The 15,460-nt window shown below is 43.2% G+C and overlaps 1 protein-coding gene across 1 annotated transcript; it reads left to right on the top strand.

Moving 5' to 3' along the window:
* Positions 1 to 252: 252 nt before the first annotated feature.
* On the top strand, positions 253 to 14,642 carry FAM240A (family with sequence similarity 240 member A). Its single transcript, XM_007983965.3, has 3 exons — positions 253 to 426; positions 5,497 to 5,642; positions 13,225 to 14,642. The coding sequence occupies exons 1-3, from the start codon at positions 394 to 396 to the stop codon at positions 13,313 to 13,315; spliced, it is 270 nt and encodes an 89-aa protein (XP_007982156.3). The 5' UTR covers positions 253 to 393; the 3' UTR covers positions 13,316 to 14,642.
* Positions 14,643 to 15,460: the final 818 nt, after the last annotated feature.

The raw sequence follows: 15,460 nt of genomic DNA, 5'->3' as shown, positions 1-15,460 counted from the left end.
ATAAAGAAAAATGTGAAAGGTGGTTAAACATACTTTTGGATATGTGAAAAATAATCATGAAATACTTGCTCTCAGGTGTTGAATAGGCAAGACGTACGTGAGTGGTGTGCACAGTCAGCTGGTGTGCATTGAACCATCCTAGCCAAGAGTCACAAGCACACTCAGTGTAAGCCAAAAGCCTCTTTTAAAAAAGCAGCTCTCAGATTTCTCAATTTGAGTTTAATACTCTGGGTAACCGAGACTTGGGAAATCAAATTGCTGGCACAGCGTTAAGGCTCACAAGGGACAAATGTTCCTTTGTTCCCGTCAATTTGCCGAATGTGAGTTGGCTCCTGGGGCAGCACAGATGCCTCACAGGCGGTCAAGTGCGACACATTTGGTTTGACCGAATCAATGTCTTCACAGCCCTTCATGCGGTTGTTCTCTGTAAGCGTTAATTGTTGATTTTGTGAAGTAAAATTCCTAAGGGTTACAGAGGTTATGGTTCATCCAAGTTGGTGCTGATTGACTGGACGCAGCAGCACGAATTCTCTCAAGCACAAGGTTGGATGGCGTTTTGGGCTGAGGGGATACAGAGGAATAGAGCTATTTACTTATCAAGAGCTTTCCAACTATGGATAGTCTCCTCATCACACTTCTACTAAGAGGAGCAGTTGTCTTCACTGTAGACACTAGGAAATCGAAACACAAATACTCACAGAAATACACGTTACTTGTGAAGAAATGGGCTAAATCCTAATGATAAGATGCTAACAGAGTCTCCCGGTAGGTTAGAGCCAGGGAACTTGAACTTCTTTTTTTTTTCTTTGAGATGGAGTCTCGCTCTGTCACCCAGGCTGGAGTGCAGTGGCACGATCTTGACTCACTGCAAGCTCCGCCTCCTGGGTTCACGCCATTCTCCTGCCTCAGCCTCCCGAGTAGCTGGGACTACAGGCTCCCACCCACCACCACACCCGGCTAATTTGTTGTATTTTTAGTAAAGATGGGGTTTCACTATATTGGACAGGTTGATCTCGAACCTTCAGTGATCCACCCATCTCGGCTTCCTAAAGTGCTGGGATTACAGGCATGAGCCACCGTGCCCAGCCCAGGGAACTTGAACTTCTAGTCCAAAGACAGAAAAAGCTTTTCCCCTATGTTTACTGAGGAATAACTTACGTGTAGTGAAATTCACTCATTTAAAATATAGAGTTTGGTAAGTTTTAGCAATTGTATACTGCTATATAATCAACACTATAAACAAGATACAGGCCAGGCACAGTGGCTCACACCTGTAACCCCAGCACTTTGGGAGGTGGAGGCAGGCGGATCACCTGAGGTCAGGCGTTTGAGACCAGCCTGGCCAACATAGTGAAACCCTGTCTCTACTAAAAATACAAAAATTAGCCAGGGGTGGTGGCAGGCACCTGTAATCCCAGTTACTCGGGAGGCTGAAGCAGGAGAATTGCTTCAACCCAGGAGATGGAGGTTGCAGTGAGCTGAGATCGTGCCACTGCAATCCAACCTGGGTGACAGAGCGAAACTCCCTCTTAAAAAATAAATAAATAACTAATAAACAAGACACAGAACATTTCCATTATCCTAAAAAGAGCCCCCATGCTCCTTTGCCCTCAGTCCCCTCCCGCAACTCGACCTCAGGCAATCCCCAATCTGTTTCTGCAACCCTTTGTTCTGCAAGGTTCCCACTGCAGGTCTCTGCACAGACCACTTCCTGCACCCTGGGTGGTCCTGTCCGCTCATCCTGCAAGTCCCTCCCCCTAGAAGGAGCCCCAAAGCCTTGGCCAGGTCAGGGCACCCTCCTTGTGTGTCCCATTTCAGTGCCTATCATATGCAGTGCCAGTGCCTCACTCCCTGTTATCTGAAGTCCCCTGAGGAAGGGCCCTGTCTTATCCCAGTGTCAGCCCTTTAGAGTGAAGAAGGATGGGATATTACATATTTGTTTGTTTGTCTGTTTGTTTGTGACAGGGTCTCACTTTGTCCCCCAGGCTAGAGTGCAGTGATACAAACATGGCTCAGTACAGCCTTGACCTCTTGGGCTCAAGCAATCTTCCCACCTCAGCCTCCTGAATAGCTGGGACCACAGGCACATACCACTACGCCCAGCTAATTTTTTATTTTTTATTTTTGTAGAGACGGGATCTCTGTATGTTGCCCAGCATGGTCTCAAACTCCTGGGATCAAGTGATCCTCCAGCCTCAGCCTCCCAAAATGCTAGAATTACAGGCATGAGCCACTGCACCTGGCCTAAACATATTTAATCCCCTCTTTCTGCTTTATTTTTATCTTTTCCTAAAAGTGTTTTTCTAAACTTATCATTAATTGTGTTTCCTTGAAACTACAAAATTGGCGATAGTAGCCACTACAGTTCTGCCCATAGTAAGGACAATGACTAAAACAAGTTGAGACAAGGTAGTTTGTTTAAAAGTGAAATGCGGCCGGGCGCGGTGGCTCAAGCCTGTAATCCCAGCACTTTGGGAGGCCGAGACGGGCAGATCAAGAGGTCAGGAGATCGAGACCATCCTGGCTAACACGGTGAAACCCCGTCTCTACTAAAAAATACAAAAAACTAGCTGGGCGAGGTGGCGGGCACCTGTAGTCCCAGCTACTCGGGAGGTTGAGGCAGGAGAATGGTGTGAACCCGGGAGGCGGAGCTTGCAGTGAGCTGAGATCCGGCCACTGCACTCTAGCCCGGGCGACAGAGCGAGACTCCGTCTCAAAAAAAAAAAAAAAAAGTGAAATGCATTTTTTCTTAGAGCTTTTACTTGTTTTCACCATTGTGTCAGCAGCATTTTCCAGCAAAACACACACACACACAGCTAGTTAGTTTGTAAAATACTGTTATGCAGACGGAGGTAGAGATGGATGTCACTCTTCAACCCAGAGGGAGCTCTGCTATTTCTTAGAAAAACATGTATCTCCCATTTTACACATGTGGGACACCTCCCAGTGAGTGGGCGTGGTGAGGCTTATCTCTGACATATGAGAAGTGAAAGAATATAGCACAAACGCTCTTACCCAATGCTCCTCTGGGCATGGCCGTACGTAGTACATGGTTCAACTTAAGAACTTCTACTGTCATCCAAGCTTTCCTAAATGGTGGCCAACAGACCAAGGATAGAGGTAAATGAATCTGTCATATACCCAAGAAGCCACACACTCAATATTGTGTGTAAATAAAGATTCACAGTTATTCAGGGTTTTCAATGACATTTAATTAGCTCAGACTAATGATGTCCCTATGCTGGACTAATGATTCCCTATGCCAGACAACAGTCAGAAAAATCAGTGGGTGAGGACCAAGCTCATCGGTTACATTTATTCAGAACTTTATAAATTGCAGAACACTTTCACATTTGGAGTCAAACTTGGCCTTCAGAGAAATTTTAAAGATGAGAAAACTGAGGCCAGGAGAACCCATGTGACAAATAGACGGCACATCAAGGCAGTGGAAACGCAGGTCTGGAGTGAACATCTGGCTTCAAACCCCTTTCTCCTTCTACCTTGCCCCGCTGTCCCTGTCTGTCTTTCTGAGACCTGTGGCACAGACCTCTATGCTGAGTTCCAGACCCATGTGTCAGGCACCCCTCCTTGCTTCCCCCTGGGGGTCGGCACCCAGGAAACTCAAACTCCATCCATCCAGCACAGCCTGAGCCCACTCCCCATAGCCCTCCTCCTCCTACATTTCCCATCTGTGCACAGGCAGAGCCAGGGCAGTACCCACTGGCAGCCCTTCTCCTTCATTTTCCACGCAGAGTTTCCTGTGAATCTGTCCACTCTTCATCATCCTTGCCCCTCCCACCCTGGTCACAGCATCTCTCTGGGCTCCTCCAGCAGCCCAGTCACTTCTCCCCCTGCATACGCTCTCACCTCTCCAGTCTCTGCCCCCAGAACATCTGGCAAAATGCCTGTCTGGACCCACCATTTCCCCACTGAAAGCCCTTCCTGGGATAAGGTCCAAATCCTCTCTGGGGCATGCCAGGCCGGCTTCTCCAGGCTCCCATCTCCCCACACTCTTCTGCAGGGGTTCCCACCAGCAGACAGGAGCTTCTGCAGTCCCTGCTTTTGAGCTTTCTACTGTATCCACTCAGCTGGTCTGAAAGTCGAGCAGTTTCTGCATGTAAAAAAGTGAGCATTTTGAGTGTCTGATACGTATAATTCCACACACAAGAGCCCACATGTGTGCATGCGCACACAAACACATACACCTCAAAGCAGCTTGCCCTGGGGGTGTCAGGCACTGGAACCATTTTCTCTGATAAACCCCTTCAGTAAAGGCCCTGGAAACTTTCAGAAGTCTGAAGCCTGTCACTCCTCAAATGTCTCACCTAGAAGATGATGAAGGTCATGGCCATCTCATGTAGCTGTTGTGATAACGAAATGGACTTAGGTTCACAAAATTCCTGGTGCGTGTTCCTGCCGCTGGAAGTTGAGAAATGATTCTTCTGTGAGGAGGAAGGAAGGGCAGAGGCGTTTGCCAGGTGCCAGCTTGTGGGAGGCTTGCACTCACATCTCACTGTGTCCTGACAACCAGCCAGCAGCAAGCACTGAGGCCACCATTGTCCTCCCACTTGCAGAGGTCCTGGGGCTGGCCAGGTATCCCTCACATCAACAGCAGGGTCAGGATGCCTATACCCTGCAGAGTCTCAGGGATCATGTTTTATGGGGGTTCAGCTTCTATTTTTTTATGTCAATAGCTTTAGGAGTACACGTGGGTTTTTGTTACATGGGTAAATTGTATAGTGTTTAAGTCATGGCTTTTAGTGCACTTGTCACCCAAATAGTGTACATGGCACCCAATAAGTGACATTTTATCCCCAACCTCTCTCCCTTGAGTCCCCAATACCCATTATACCACTCTGTTTATAAACCCTTTATGAACCCGTGGCTTAGCTCCGACTTATAAGTGAGAATATACAGTATTTGGTTTTCCATTCCAGAGTTACTTCATTAGGATAATGGCCTCCAGTTCCATCCGAGTTGCTGCAAAAGACATTATTTTGTTCTTTTTTATTGCTGAGTAGTATTCCATCACACACACACACACACACACACACACGCACACACATTTTCTTGATCCACTCATCAGTTAATGAGCACTTAGTTTGACTCCGTATCTTTGCAATTGTGAATTGTGCTGTGATAAACAAACACATGCAGGTATCTTTTTTATATAATTACTTCTTTTCCTTTAGGTAGGTACCCAGTAGTCAGAATTGCTGGATCGAATGGTAGATCTACTCTCAGTTCTTTGAGAAATCTCCATACTGTTTTCCAAAGAGGTTGTACTCATTTACATTCCTACCAACAGCATATAAGTGTTCTCTTTGCTCTGCATCTGCACCAACACCTATCAGTTTTTTGACTGATTGGAGTAAGGTGGATTGGAGTAAGATGGTATCTCATTGTGGTTTTAATTTACATTTCCCTGATGATGAATGATGTTGAGCATTTCTTCATATGTTTTTTGGTTATTTGTATGGCTATTTTCCTTTTTAGGGGATGAACAATCAATACACCCGTCGGGAGGTCTTCTGCCGGAACACCTGCCATGATCTCAAGCGTTTCTGGGAAAGGGAAATTGGTAAACAGACTTACTACCGAGAATCGGAAGAACATCGTCTGGGAAGAAGCGCACTGAGAAAGTATGTGGCTTGTCTACTTTTTAGAATTAATTCATTTTTAAAATACATCTTATAATTTACAACAGTTTCAGGTTCTAAATTATAAGCAAAATTAAGCAGAAGGTACAAAGAGTTCCCTGAGCCCCCACACAATTGTCCTACTATCAACCTCTGCACCAGTGGTACCTTTGTGACCGTCAATGAACTTTCACTGACTTTCAAGCCATTATTATCTTGTCTGTTTTGTAAGAGCAAAATTAATTTCCCCAGAAGAATGCCAGATGGGCATCTCAGAGGAGGTAATTATTTTAATTTTCTGTGCTTACAGTCCTTTAATTCTTATCTTTATGAACTGGAAAACTCTCTCCTCTCTGTCACCATGTCACCTTCTAGCACATGAGGGTTACAGTAAATGGGGCGGGGGTGGGGGGGCAAACACTGTGTCTGTGAAAAGCAATCAAGCAAAGAAAGTAATGCCCGGTTCTCAGCGCCCATTTGGGTGAAAACACAAGATGCCCTGCGTGGTTCCTGGAGGGGAAGGCGGGGTCTCTCTTTGTGTGCATCCCTGTTCTGGCCCGGTGAGTCTGCCGAGCAGTGGAGTGCAGTGACTTGACTCCCGTGGGAAACGACGGTCACCTTGCTGTGGAAGCAGTGCAGGCTCGCTACCCTCACACACACATTGCAGAAAGCCATCATGGGCTGCAGGGAGGGACCACCCTTTTGAGCTCTGTCCCCTCAAAGGGAACAGCTCAGCCAGCTGTCTGAGGAGGCCATGGCTTATGTGTGGTAAGGGAGTATGAGACCTTGTGTGCTGTTCAGACGGCAGGGCCCATGACTCCACGGCTACTGGACTGACGACGTGCCTTAATTCACAGGCGGTAAACTCACTGCTGCCTTCCCAAAGCTCCTCCTGAACCCTAGAGGGGAACCCAGCCTCCCACTTACGGAGACCTCCTCAGCCTTATTCCCGACTACCATCCCACCCGCTGAAGTACAGTAGTAGGGCATAGAAAGCTGACTTGGGCGGCCAGTCGTTTCTGCAGTTCTTGCCACCTTCGTCCCCCAGGCTAGGCCGCTCAGAGTCCTGTACCATGTGTGCGTTCCCTGGGGAGCAGGCAAAAGGCCTCAGGTGAAGTGAAATTGGCCTGAGGAATATGCAGAAACCAAAGGCTCCAAGAGAGGCACAAGCCAAGGGGTGAACAAAATAGCCTCTGAAGCAAATTGTGCAGGTTGTTAAAATACTAAAAATATATACATGCAGCCTGGCGTGGTGGCTCACGCCTGTAGTCCCAGCACTTCGGGAGGCCGAGGCAGGCGGATCACCTGAGGTGGAGAGTTTGAGATCAGCCCAACCAACAGGGAGAAACCCCGTCTCTACTAAACATACAAAATTAGCTGGGTGTGGTGGCCACGCCTATAATTCCAGCTTCTCAGGAAGCTGAGGCAGGAGAATCACTTGAACCTGGGAGGCGGAGGTTGTGGTGAACCGAGATCTTGCCTTTGCACTCCAGCCTGGGCGACGAGCAAAACTCTGTCTCAAAAAAAAAATATATATATATACACACACACACACACACACACACACACACGCAGTATCTATGCATATAACAAAAGAATGCAAGGATGTAAACTTTTTGGTCGATAGGGTGGCAGAAGACTTTAACTTATTTGTTCTCCTCGCCCTCTTCTGATTTGAATCTGGGTAGCCAGGCTCCAGAGGCGCTGCTCTAATTAACACTCTATGTTGTCCCTTCACAAAATGGAAAAATAAAGTCCCTGATCATTGGGCTGTTAGGAGGCTTGACTATGGAAATGTACCGACAACACCCAGCCTGGTGCCAAACCCAAGGTCAGGGCTCAGGAATGTTAGTTCCCCTCCCTCTTCTGCACTCCCATTTAACAATCCAGGATCTAATATGGCAGCAGCAATACGCCAAAGGAAGACATCCCTTGGGGGAGAAAAACAAGATGAAAACAAAATTGCAAGAGTGAGCAAGGGTGGGAACAAGCTCAGAATTGCAGTGAACAGCAGAGACTTTGCAGCCAGCTGCCTGGGCTCATCCTTCTGGGTCCAGGGTGAGCAACCAAATCTCCCTGGGTCTCAGTGTCCTCATCGCTATTTTAATCATGGAGAAAGAGACACTAAGAGAAGGAAGAGGGATGCTGGCGAGTTACTGCCCTTTGAGCGTGGGCAGAGGGAGCGCAAACTTGATCGTCTTCTTTCATTAGCAGATGGAGCACCTGGGCTACCGATGCACACAGGGGTGTGCACAAACCTCCCCCATTTTGGAACGGTCAGGGAGGTGACACAGATGCTGCCATCTTCCACCTGCCCACTACAGGGTCTGAGCGTTTTTTTCTGCAGTCTTCTGGGGCCCCAGCTTCAGAGCTGGTTCACTTGGCCCTTGGGCACCAGCAGCTCAATGAGATGTGTTGGCATGCTGGAGTTGGCAGCCCACACTCTGAGGTCCAGCCCTCCAGGTAACGAGGATGGCACCCCCCAACCTCCTCTCTTAGGGAAGAGAGTTGGGCAAAGGTGGGAGAATGGACAAGAGCATTCTAGGCAGAAGAAATGCTATGTGCAAACACCCTGAGGCAAGGGAACAACTTGCCCTATTTATGGAATGGAGAAACCACCATTTTTATATATTGCTTGTGTATTCTCCAAAGTCATACTGCAGTGCTGAATATATAATAGGTGCTCAAGAAAAGCATGCTTGACTGGATCCAAGAAAACCGTGGAATTGGCTCTTAGATGGGTCTTTGCTGCCTACTTACTTTGGTCCAGGACTCACTCCCATTCCTGTCTTCCCTGCCAGGCTGATCTGCTTTGACCCCCATCACCATTAATTCTCCTCCCTCAGCTGACCCCTCTTCCCATTCTAGTCCTTGAATCACCTTGTCCTTCAGCTTCTGGCTAGGTTCTGTCAACAGGAGATGAGAGGACTGGAGGCTAAGTCTGCCTATTTCTTCTCCACACCCTTCCTGCTCTGGGTCCTGTTTTCTGGCAGTGACTTCATCTCTCCTGGACTACAGCTCCTGCTGCAGGGCCCCTCCCCCATGGCTCTAGGCTCCAAACACATGTGAAAAGCGACGGGTAGAAAGAAGCTATTGACATTTGACAACACCTAATGAAATTAAATTGGATCTAATGATCATTAATATCCGCTAACATCAAAAAAAAAGAAAGATACAACCAGACAGATTTGATGGCCGTCCATCAAATCACTGGTGATGTAGTTTGTCAAAAATAAAATAAAATAAAATAATCAAACTTCTAGTGCTAGCCACTAATTAACAGCATATACAGCAGACAGAGGAATGGGTTAGAGTCACACAGGAATACAGTCAGCAAAATTCAAACTGTGCCTACTCTCCAGAACAAACAATCTGGTTTCAAAAAAAAAAAAAACTACAAGGGAAGGGAAAAGATGAGGGAGAATTTCCAGATTAAAGAAAACCTAAAGGATGTAGCAACAAATAGGAATGTATGCGCTTTATTCGGGTCCTGATTCAACCAACCTAACATTCAACATTAAAAGACATTCAGAGTTGTGAACCAATGAAATATTTATTTCATGATATCGAGTACCTTCTGTTAATGTTTTAAGTGTGATAATGGCAAGGTAGTTTCTTTTTAAAAGAGTTATTAACTTTAAGGACAAAATAGCTAAATACAGTTATTTTGTTTATTATGCAGGAGAAGGGAGGTGTGGGAAAGGAGATCAGCCTTAAGCTGGGGAAGCTGGGGAGTAGCTATAGGGGAGTTCTTTATTACTAGTTTCTCTACTTTTTTATATGCTTGAAATCTTCTACTATAAAGGTTTTCTAAACAATGTTATTTTGAAAAAAAAAGAAGAGTGCAATTTCCCTTTCCCTTCTTGCTCACCACCTCTTCACAATCCAAGTAGTTCCATTAATTTTTTCTGTATGTATTTTGAGGCTATTTTATTAGGTGCATGCATGTTCAGAAGTGTAATATCTTCATGGTGAGGTGAGCCTTTTTATTATTAGGCAGTGACTTTATCCCTGATGATTTTTTCTTTGAAGATCTTTTTATCAACAGACTTTATAACTGTATTAACAGACTTTATATTAAGTCTGTCAACATAGCCAAACCAATCTTGTTTTTATTAGCATCTGCCTTATATATCTTTTTTCTGTCTTCTTATTTTCAACTTATCTCTGTCCTTATAATTTAGATGTGTCTTTTTTAAACAGCACCTTGTTGTCTGAGGACGGTGGCTCATGCCTGTGATCCCAGCAGTCTGGGAAACCAAGGCAGGTAGAACACTTGAGTTTGAGTCCAGCCTGGGCAATATGGCAAAACTCTGTCCCTATAAAAAATGCAAAAATTGGCCAGGCGTGCTGCCACGAGCCTGTAGTCCCAGCTACTGAGTGGGGAAGGAGGAGTGGGGCTGAAATAGGAGGATCACTTGAGCCTCGGGAGGTCAAGGCTGCAGTGAGCCGTGACAGTGCCACTGCACTCCAGCCTGGAACAGAGACCCCGCTTTCTTAAAAAAAAAAAAAAAAAAAAAAAAAAAAAAAAAAAAAAAAGGACATAGTTGGATTGGATGTTTTTCTAATCTGACATATTTTAGTATAAATTGGTGAGTTTAGTCCTTTTTCATTTATTGTAACTGGCTTATTTCTACCATCTTAGTTACTTAGAGTGCTTTACAGTTTCCCTTTTTCTGTATTCCTTTCTATTTTTTTCTTACTGTTTGAATTGATATCCATATCTCCTTAATAGATAAGAACTATTTTACTAGTTTCTTCTCTCATCTTCGTCATTGTCTTCTTTTCATTTTCTTTGGGTTTACTCTTTTGCAGAGATGTTCTCAGTTTTGATCAAGTCTAAAAAATTTCTTTTATAGATTTTGCTTTTGTTGTCTCTAAGAAGACTTTGCCTATCCCAAGGTCACAAAGATTGTCTTCTGTTTTATTTCTAGAAGTCTTATGAATTTAAGTTTTGCATTTAGATTAATAATATATTTTGACTTAATTTTTAATATAATGTGAGGTACAGACTGCAGTTCACTTTTTTTGCATATCCAGTGGTTCCAGCACCATTTGTTGAAAAGACTATCCTTTCTCTGCTACATTGTCTTTGCACGTTTGTTGAAAATTAATAACTCATCTATGTGTAGGAATGTTTTTGGACCTTTTCTGTCCCATTGATCTATTTATCCATTGGCACCAATGTCACACTGTTTTGATTACTTAGGTTTACAATAATTCTTGAAGTCAGGTGGTGTAAGTCTTACAACTTTTTCTTCTTTTTCAAAGTTGTTTTAGTTATCCTAGGTTCTCTGCATTTTCATATGAATTTTGGAATCAACTTGTCAATTTCTGTTATGTAAAACAGCCTGCTGGTTTGATTGGGATGGAATTGAATCTATAGGTCAATTTAGGGAGAAATGACGTCCTAACAATATTTAGAGTATCTGATATATGAACACAATATATATGTCCCTTTATTTAGGTCTGTTTTAATATCTCTCAGCAATGGTTTGCAGTTTTCAGCACATGAGTCATATATATCTTTTGTCAGATTTACCTCTATTTTGTATTTTTGATATTATTATAATTGATTTTTTTCATTTCAATTTATGGTTGTTTCTTTGATTTATGGGTTATTTAGAATTTGTTATTTAGTTTCATAATATTTAAGGGACTTTCCAGATATCTTTCTGTTATTAAGGCTAATTTAATTATTGCAGACAGGGAACATATTGAACCCTTTTAAATTTATTGAGACTTGTTTTATATCTTCGTAAATATTCCATGTATGTTTGAAAGGAATGTGTGTTCTGCTGTTGTTAGGGAGAATATTCTATAAATATTCTATAAATATCAAGATGGTTGATAGTGTTGTTCAAGTGTTTTATATCCTTATCAATTTCTTGTATACTTGTTTTACTGATTATTGAAAGATGAGTATTGAAATCTCTGCTATAATTACAGATTTGTCTACTTCTCCTTGCAGTTCCATCACATTTTGCTTCATGTATTTCAAAATTCTGTTATTAGGTACATAAATGTTTCAGATTGTTATATCATCTTGACGAATTGACCCCCTTATTACAAAATGACCCTCTTTCTCTTTGGTAATATTTTTTGCTATGAAAACTACTTTGATATTAATATAACCACACCAGCCTTCTTTAATTAGGTTTAGCATGGACTATCTCTTCGTCCTTTAACTTTTAACCTATTTTGTCTTCATATTTAAAGTGGATTTCTTATAAGCAGCATATATTTAGATATTGTCTTTTAAAAATCCAATTTGACAGTCTTTGCATTTTTATTGCATTGTTTACACCATTAACATTAATTGGTATGATTTGTTTTAAATCTACCATCGTGCTATGTGTCCTCTATTTCTCTCATCTGTTGTTTATTCCCTTTTTCTCTTTTTCTGCCTTGTTTTGGATCAAGTGAGTACCTTTTATGATTTCATGTTATCTCTTCTGTTGGCTTTTTAACTATTGCTCTTTGTGTTTAGTGGTTGCTTTAGGATATATAGTACACATCCTTAACTTATCACAGCCCGCCTTCAGGTGATATTTTATCACTTTTTGTGTAGCATAAGAACCTTAAAATGGTATATTCTCATTTCTCCCCTCTTGGCCTTTATGCTATTGTACAAAGTACAACTTTACTTCTACATATGCTATAACCCCACAGTACATCATTAACAGTTTCACTTTCAACGGTGGGCTCTTTTTTTTGTTTTTTTTTTTTGTTGTTTGTTTGTTTGTTTTGAGACAGAGTCTCACTCTGTCGCCCAAGCTGGAGTGCAATGTCGCGATCTCGGCTCACTGCAACCTCCGCCTCCCAGGTTCAAGCAATTCTCCTGCCTCAGCCTGCCGAGTAGCTGGAACTGCAGGCACCCGCCACCATGACCAGGGAATTTTTGTGCTTTTAGTAGAGACGGGGTTTCACCATATTGGCCAGGCTGGTCTCGAACTCCTGACCTTGTGATCTGTCCGCCTTGGCCTCCCAAAGTGCTGGGATTACAGGAATGAGCCACTGTGCCTGACCACAGTGGGCTATTTTTAAAGAGATTTAAGTAGTTTTAAAAAGTATTAATATATAACCACATTGTTGCTTTTCAGATGCTCTTCATTCCATGTGTACATCCAGATTTCCATATTGTGTCACTTTCCTTCTGTTTGAAGGAACTCCTTTAACATGTCACATAGTGACAGTCTGCTGGTGATTTCTTTCAGTTTGCGTATATCTAAAAATATCTTCATTTCACCTCTGCTGTTGAAAGATAGGTTTGCTGTGTAAAGAAGTCTAGACTGACAGGTTTACTCTCCCTGACTTTAAATACATTTTCAAAGGAAAATTCAGAGAAGTAAGATTAAGTACTTTTAACAAAAATGAGAACCTGTTTACTCACACTTATATAAATAAATAAATATGAGTAAATTATAAATATATATATTTAAACTTGCATGTCCTCTGCATGACTTTTAAAACCTGAACACATACACGTAATTTCAGCGGCTGGTAGGAGAGGAAGAAAGCTCTCCTGAACCAACAGCCGTGGAGATGAGTGCTCCATCTGTGTGTGTTTGGTTTCTATTTTCAGGCTCAGAGAAGAATGGAAGCAGAAGCTGGAAACTAAGCTGAGGCTGCGGAACAATCCAGAGGACACTGAAAAGCAGACAAATGTTGGCTGAGAGCTTCCTGCTTCATTGACACAAGAAGATACAAAACACTGAGGTCACTTTGCTAGGAGAAGTCAATGCAAATCCCTGAGTCCCTTTGCTATACCTGTCAGCCCTCACACTATTGTTTCCCCCGCCGGGAGAGGATTTACCTGTAAATGCTTTCCCAGTGCTTGATGGCAGTTATTGGTCAAGTCAGTCCTCTGTGCATGGGCGCCAGGTTATTATCCCAAATGTCTCTAAAGATAGCTTATTTAATATCGAAGCTCCATGCAGCATTCCTTGCTTCTATATAATTATCTTCTAATTTTGAAATCCAAATATTTTAAACTCTAAACACCCCAAGAGGAATCCTCAACCTTCATGGTCAAACTTTAAACATTGCACAGTGGTATTGCCCCACCATTTCACCTAGGAAACACAGCTTTATGGAATTCTTGTTTTCTTTTTATAAGAAGAGCAATGCACCTATCTGCAGAAATTAAAAAAAATTATCAATAGTCAAAGTACAGTTTGAAAATAAATTGATCTAATATATTTTTCTTCATATAAATTTAATTGGCTTTTTCAAAAATATATTTACCAAGAATAATATCAGAATAATTTTAATAAAGCTTGGTTGTCCTGTCATCACTATGCACATGCCTTCATTTTATTGCTTTATTTTAATCTCTGCATGTTTGCACTGGTTGGCTCTCTGTCAGCCCAGCCAAAGTCTATCTGGCCACTCCACAGAGTATTTACCACACAGATTCTGGATTTTGAAATGGTACAGTCACTCCCTTGCCATCTCTCAAGTTCAGCAGCACCAGGGTTTGATGCTTGCGAGAGTGCAAACTGTAACTGGGCCTCAGGCAATTATTTTAACCAAGGGAAGGGAGAAGAGATACAACGATATAAAGTCCTGGGTACTTGCTGGCTATAAGCAACACCTGCAAGGCCTTATATACTATACACAGAGGAAATGTTTATGCAGACGCACCTGACAGCAATAACAAGATAACAAGTTAAGCAAATACACTGAGAATGATATTATGGTCTAAGAAGGATGTGTGTTCAGAGTCCCAAGCTAAGAAATCCGGGAGTGGCTAACCTGGAGTTTCATACTTTAACTGTGAAGGACACCTGAACCCCCCAGCCATCTTTTGGAACGTAGGTTGTACAGGGGATCAAAGCCTTTTGTTTTGGGTTAGATGGTGGTTGCTAGGTGGAGGGTGCTAAGTGAAAATGCTATATAAACTGCATGTTTTTTACAAACAGTGGTGGTTCCCTTGTCCAGCCCGCTGCCACTGGACCATCCCTGTATGTAAGTTCCCCCAATAAACCCTATGTCTCATTCGCTGTCTCTGAGTGTCCTCTTTGTCTTCTCAGACATGGTGCCATTTCGCTGGAGTCAATAGGAGCCTGGCTTGCCATAACATTACTAGACGATGCAGAGAGTCAGGCTGGCCAATTCTGCCAGTGGTGAGTGTGGTGTTGCAGTCTTCTAAATGCCCTAATAGAGCATTAAGTATTTCCATCCGCATCCCTGGGGAACCCATCAGGCTTCATCAGGCCAATGGGAATTTCCAGGAAGAAAGCAGAACTGGGGCAGTATTTCCCCAGCTTCCACACTTAATATGATCCAAGGAACAGGGCTCAGAGCCCTCTCTCCCTCTATGGTCTCTTATTCAATCTTGGATTCAATTCAACTAATAAATTACAAATTAGAGCTGGGGAAATTTGAGAATGTTTAGATGAAGAAGGAATTTTTGTTGGGTGTAGGAGGAATGTAGGGATTCAATAGAAGTCGAAGTAAAGTCATACCTTACAGGGCTGAGAGGCTCTCAGAAGCAAAGGCCTGCCTTTACAAACTGCAAACGCTATTGCTGGGATTGAAATGCAGTTGAGTGAGGCAGGAAATATAGGTGAGGATTCATTGTGCATTTACTCATTCACTATATGCCAGGCACTGTGCTAGACAACCAGAATCCAGCAGAAAAAAACAGAGGGGCTAGCTCTGGAAGCTACAGTCTAGGGAAGAAGCCACTGGGAGTCACAGCAGGCCATGGTGCTCATGCCCTGTGGGAACACTCTCTGGTCTCAGGAAGATCATATACACATGATCCAGGAGCAGTGAGAATTCAGAGCTGGCAGGTCCTGGGTACTTTGAGGAAA

Source organism: Chlorocebus sabaeus, chromosome 22 (assembly GCF_047675955.1).
Source record: "Chlorocebus sabaeus isolate Y175 chromosome 22, mChlSab1.0.hap1, whole genome shotgun sequence".
NCBI lineage: Eukaryota > Metazoa > Chordata > Mammalia > Primates > Cercopithecidae > Chlorocebus > Chlorocebus sabaeus.
This window is presented reverse-complemented; position numbering and strand designations above follow the sequence as displayed.